The sequence below is a fragment of the Nematolebias whitei genome, chromosome 18 (assembly GCF_014905685.2).
Source record: "Nematolebias whitei isolate Nwh7 chromosome 18, NemWhi1, whole genome shotgun sequence".
NCBI classification, from domain to species: domain Eukaryota; kingdom Metazoa; phylum Chordata; class Actinopteri; order Cyprinodontiformes; family Rivulidae; genus Nematolebias; species Nematolebias whitei.
The window spans coordinates 16,129,847-16,135,589 of record NC_056515.1 but is presented as its reverse complement, the minus strand read 5'-3'; the positions used below and the strand labels follow the sequence as shown (position 1 = coordinate 16,135,589).

The 5,743-nt window shown below is 36.4% G+C and overlaps 1 protein-coding gene across 1 annotated transcript in view; it reads left to right on the top strand.

The window, feature by feature from the left end:
• slc25a46 (solute carrier family 25 member 46) overlaps nucleotides 1-5,743 on the top strand; it is a 16,452-nt gene that overhangs the window by 8,981 nt on the left and 1,728 nt on the right. The window contains exon 7 of the mRNA XM_037692687.1: nucleotides 449-506. Coding sequence (XP_037548615.1) covers nucleotides 449-506 — 58 coding nt within the window. The remainder of the gene's footprint in view (nucleotides 1-448; nucleotides 507-5,743) is intronic.

Below are 5,743 nucleotides of genomic sequence, written 5' to 3'. Positions count from 1 at the left end.
TCTCTTCTTCTACTGTTTAATGTTGGTCTCTTCTTCTACTGTTTAATATTTGTCTCTTCTACTGTTTAATGTTGGTCTCTTCTTTTACTGTTTAATATTTGTCTTCTTCTATTGTTTAATATTTCTCTTCTTCTACTGTTTAATATTGGTCTCTTCTTCTACTGTTTAATATTTATCTTCTTCTATTGTTTAATATTTGTCTTCTTCTACTGTTTAATATTTCTCTTCTTCTACTGTTTAATATTGGTCTCTTCTTCTACTGTTTAATATTTATCTTCTTCTATTGTTTAATATTTGTCTTCTTCTACTGTTTAATATTTCTCTCCTTCTACTGTTTAATCTGGGTTTCTTCTTCTCCTGATATATTTATTGTCAGGTCAAGGCGTCTCTCTCTCTCTCTCTCTGCGTCTTTCTCTCTCCTCTGACTGTCAGTGTCTCTCGCCCGCAGGCTAACGGCTGTCGTCGCGCTTCCATTTTACTGTGCGAGCCTCGTTGAGACAGTCCAGGTGAATATTGATTGATTATTGATTATTTATCACTGATTGGTTGATTTTGTATTTACGACCTTTAGCGGCAGAGCCAGATCAGCTGCTCTGTTCAGCGTCGCTTCCTGTTGGTCAGGAGACATGATGATAATGATGCTTTTTTCGGGAGTGGAGTGGACACATCACTCAGAGCTCTTAAATGAGTCCCGATGGTCACAGAGAATTAAAGTGAACTCCACTAGAACTACAGCTGCTTGACTTCAGTCATAAAGATGAGCCAACATAAAGACCCACAAACATCAAAAACTGTTTCTTAAATCTACTCCGTCGTTAGTCAGAAGGCTCAGCACAGCTACGTGGCACCAGTGGAAGTGGCTAATGCAGCAAACGAGACAGAGGAGCCACCACGCCAACAAATACTCCTGAAAAGAGACAAGCGGAAAAGAAAGTTAAAGGCACCTGTGACGAGGAGTTTTCTGGGGAGGCAGTCGTGATCATGTTTAGTACATTAGAAGCTTTAGAAACACGTGTTGAATCTTTAGGAACACATGTTGATGACGGTCTGGAGGGCATTAGTGGTCAGCTACAACAGCACAGCTCCATGCTAGCATTAATAGCCAAAACGGTGCAGTTAAACTCTGAGGACATTGAAGAGTGCAAAAACAAAGTTAAAAGCTTGGAAACACAAGTAGAACTACTTCAAAAGGAAAAGGAGGAAATGAAGGAATGGTTGGTGGGTCAAGAAAGATTTAAAAGAAGATTGTGCCTATGAATTAAGGCCCTATTTACACGGACACGATGGGGGGAAACGTAGGTTTTTTGTATGTTAATTAGAGGAAAAGATTTGCGTTGACACGGACGGATTTTGGGTTTACATGCATCCGGAGGATTCCCCCCCGCCCTCCTGAATCCGCTGTAGTTACCATGCCGGGCCATTAGATGGCGCTGTGAATTTTGTACCTTCACCTAATGCGCATGCGTGCTGCCTCGGCCCGCTCCTTTCCTCTGGGCTAAAAGCTCAGTTAACAACAACTTAACAAGTTAAAGCTGGATTCTGGATAAGAGTCGACAGATTTGACGCCAAGCGGGACCACTTCGTCTAACAGCTCCACACCGGTCGCTGAGTGGACCAGAATCGAGTCGATGATGTCGGACTTTACTCCGTGATAATCAGTAGCTGATTTACTGCAGGTAAATCAAAGTTCTTAATAATGTTAGTTTGTGTTTACTTCGGTTACAAAACAACCAACTGAGTTTTTATTTTTTCCTGAAAGAAGAAGAAGCTGTCTTCCATCAGGCGGTCCGGTTCTGAATGAGGCTCGGCCCAGATGAACTGCAGGAGGACATCGAAGAGAGCTCTTGGATTAACTATTTATTTAAAATTCCCCTCAGTTCTTTTATTCAATCCATTTAATATTTTAAGTTGCATTAATCAAAGGAGTGACTTCCTGAACGAGCCAGATGAACAACGTGGGACATCCAGGATGAAAACAAGAGTCCAGTTAATTAATGTAGTTTACAGTTAACATGTTTTTAATAGTGTGTTCAGTTTAATTATCAGTGTTTGTGTGACATACAGTTTGTGGTGTTGAATAAATAAATAAAAATTAAACCTGATGTCTTCATTTTCAACTTTAGTGTTCACGCTATATGTTTAGTGTCATTTAAAATTTGAATGACATAATGTCCAGAGAGCTTCATTTAGCTCAGAGCTTCATTATATCTCACACTAACATAAATACTGTTTATTATTATTAAACTTGTTATTATTTAGCACATGTAGTATGTTATAGTGCAGCGTGACGTGTCTCGTTCTATAAACAGCGACATTAGAACTGGATCAGACTGTGTCTCTTCCAACACAGATGTCGATCACAGCGCCTGGAGTCTGACGTAGATTAACTACGAGATTAAAAATATATTCCATCAGTCGTAGTTCTGAAAGCAGTGTGTCCACCGCCATGTTGATAGAAATATAGCGTCGGTCCGCGCGTGCGTGTGCGCGCGCATGTGGTTTAACACAAAGCCTCAGCGGGAGATGTTTACATTATCAGCGGGGGGTCAGCGAAAAACCTCTACTCTGGAAGGTGGGTTCAGAAACCTCTGGATTCAAAGAGGGGGGCCACTGGTGGGTGTCGTGTAAATGATCAGCAGAACCGCAGAGAGAAAACTGCGGATTCACTCAAAATACGCGTCGTGTAAACGGCCCTAAAGGTAAAAAGGAAAAAGTTGATGAAAACATCAGAGCCAAAGTCGTGGAGTTGCTGAGCAGAATTCTGCCTGATCTGTCTGGAAAGATGGAGGATGCTGTTGACATCGTTCAGAGTGAGAAGATCAACGGAGGGTCGACACAGACAAGTTATAATCCTCTTCTCCAAGAGAAGTGTCAGAGATGAGGTGTGGAAGCAAACCAAGTCCTCACAGATCTGCAGAGAAGAAGGTCTGAAGTTTGCAGAGGACCTGACCCAGGAGGCCTGGAAGTGAAGACTAACGCTGTGGACAAGGATTGAACAGGCCATAGCAGATCCAGCATCCACTTGTCCAGATAAGTTTCCAGACTTTACAAACAGTTGAAGCGTTTTCCAAAACATCAGGCTTCAATTTAAATTAGGAAAAGTGTGAATTAATGAGCATCCATGATTTTTCCCAATCTTCTTTATACAGCATACTGGTCAAACTGGAGGTTCGATACCTGGGAAACTGCAGCAGTTGTGTCAAACTGAATGTTGAAAATAATATTACTAAATGCAAAGTGATATTAAACAACTGGTTACAAAGAGACTTAACTCTTTCTGGTAGGACACTACTAACCAAAATGGAGACTATCAAGAGTGGATTACCCTGCATCCTCCAAAATTATAAAGGAAATTAAGAAATTAAACTTTAACTTGAATTGGAGAAATAAACATCATTATATCCAAAAGAAGATACAGTTAAAAATTATGAAGATGGCAGGATTAAAGCAATAGATTTTGAAATAATGAAACTTATATGGCATCAGTCATTTCTTAAAAATGTTCATGAGGTTTGGTTTGCTGTCCCCACGTTGGTTTTTAGTAAAGTTGGAGGTGTTGACTTATAATGGTATAAAGTTTATTCATTTTAAAAATACAAAACAGTTTCATAACTATATAAAAAAAATACAGGAGATTTAAAATGAAAGGCAGCAGAAAGAATAAAAAATCTCATATCTGCCCCTTTTTTCAAACAATTAGTTCAATCATAATAATCTTCAAGTAACAGAACAAAATGAATAACTCTTTCTAATTTTTCTAATTCTAATACAAAACACACACTAAGCTACTTCATATATATATTTTTTAACAATCCAGCTTTGATCTTTTTCTTAAATGTACACATTGACTTGGCATTTTTAACATCACTCTAGACCATTCCCTTCAGACTAGTTCTGAATTTTGGTTCGACAAATATCTCTATCCTCTTAAGATTATAGCAACTTTGTCTTTTAACAAAATTTCTTTGGATATTTAATGGTAATGTGTGATTTTGAGCCCTATACATAACTGATAAAATACTGTAATCTACTAAATCATGGAACTTCAATAACTTCAGTTGATAAAATAATGTGCTTGATGGGTGACTGTAATGCTTTCTGGTGATAATTCTTACAGCTCTTTTCTGTAAAATAAAAATAGGTTTTGTAAATGTTTTACATGCTTTCCCCCAAACATCAATGCAATAGATTAAATGTGGAACAATGATTGTGTTATACAACATGTACAGAGCTTTATCATTTAATAATTCCTTGACTTTGTATAGTACTGCAATAGATTTAGATATTTTTGTTCTTACAGAATTTATGTGATTTTTCCATGTTAGCTGTTCATCAATGATTACACCCAAAAATTTCATCTCATTAACTCTACAAATCTCAACACCCTCAATTTTAAATGGATCATCAACAGTTCTCTTTTTGTTACTAAATATCATGTATTTAGTTTTATCTAAATTTAATGATAATTTATTAAGTTTAAACCAAGTTTGTATTTTATCAAATTCTGTCTTCATCAGTTCCAACATCCGTTTTAAATCTTTACCCAAACAAAAAAATGTGGTGTCATCTGCAAAAAGGACACATTTGAGGAGTCCTGATACATTCACCAAGTCATTCACATATAAAATAAATAACTTTGGTCCAAGTACAGAGCCTTGAGGAACTCCACACGTGATTGCAGAGGTCAGATCTTGCACCATTTATTTGTACAAACTGTTTCCTATCTTTTAAATAGCTAGATACCCAGTGTAATGCTGGTCCTCTTATACCATATTTATTTAATTTTCCAAGGAGAATAGTGTGGTCAATAGTATCGAATGCTTTTTTTAAATCAATAAAAATACTAACACAATACTGTTTTTGATCAACAGCAGTAGTTATTTGTTCTATTAATTCCATGAGAGCCATTGATGTAGAGTTTTTTGCTCTAAACCCATACTGACTGCTACTTAGAACTTCCTGTTCAGATGTGACTTTGACATTCCTAAATGACCTGTTTAATGATCTGCTTTTCATCAACGGGTGTTAATAAACTGGAAAATGGCATCTAAACATAACTTCAGTCCTCACAATGTTCCTTTTAGGAACAACAGAGTTGTTCTACACAGAGGGAGGTTTGCGTTCAAGGAGACATGGAGGGAGAGGCAAATATGGTCACTCACTCATCTGATGGATGAAAAGGGAAATCTACATGAATATAAAGAATTTATTAAAAAATATAATCAAATCTATACAAAAAGAGATTATGACAAAGTAATATAAAATATGACAATTGCATTTTTTTTCAGTTAATGATTATGAAACTAAACCAACAATTAGTTTACGAGCATCAATCTCAATGGACTCAATTTAATACACAACAAATGCAACAACTTTTTAAGACATTTAATAAAAAAACAATATATACTGGTCTGGTAAGAAGGAAGTTTCCTGAGTTTTACAATAAGAAGCAAATATTAAAAATAATGACAAAATATCTGCGTTTCCCTCTTCCACCTAAATATAAAGAATTACATTTAAAACTCAATAATATTTATCCTTCAAACGAGTTGATCAGAAATAGATTTAAAATTGAATGTGATAACTGTTCTATATGTAACGAACCTGAAACAGAAGATTTGTTTTATTTCTGTCATTCTGTGAACACGTTATGGAAATCCCTTCATGATCTCCTGACCATAAAATCCATGAACATAGTCTCCTTCTCCCCTCAGAACGTCTTATATAGGATATATGTATATAT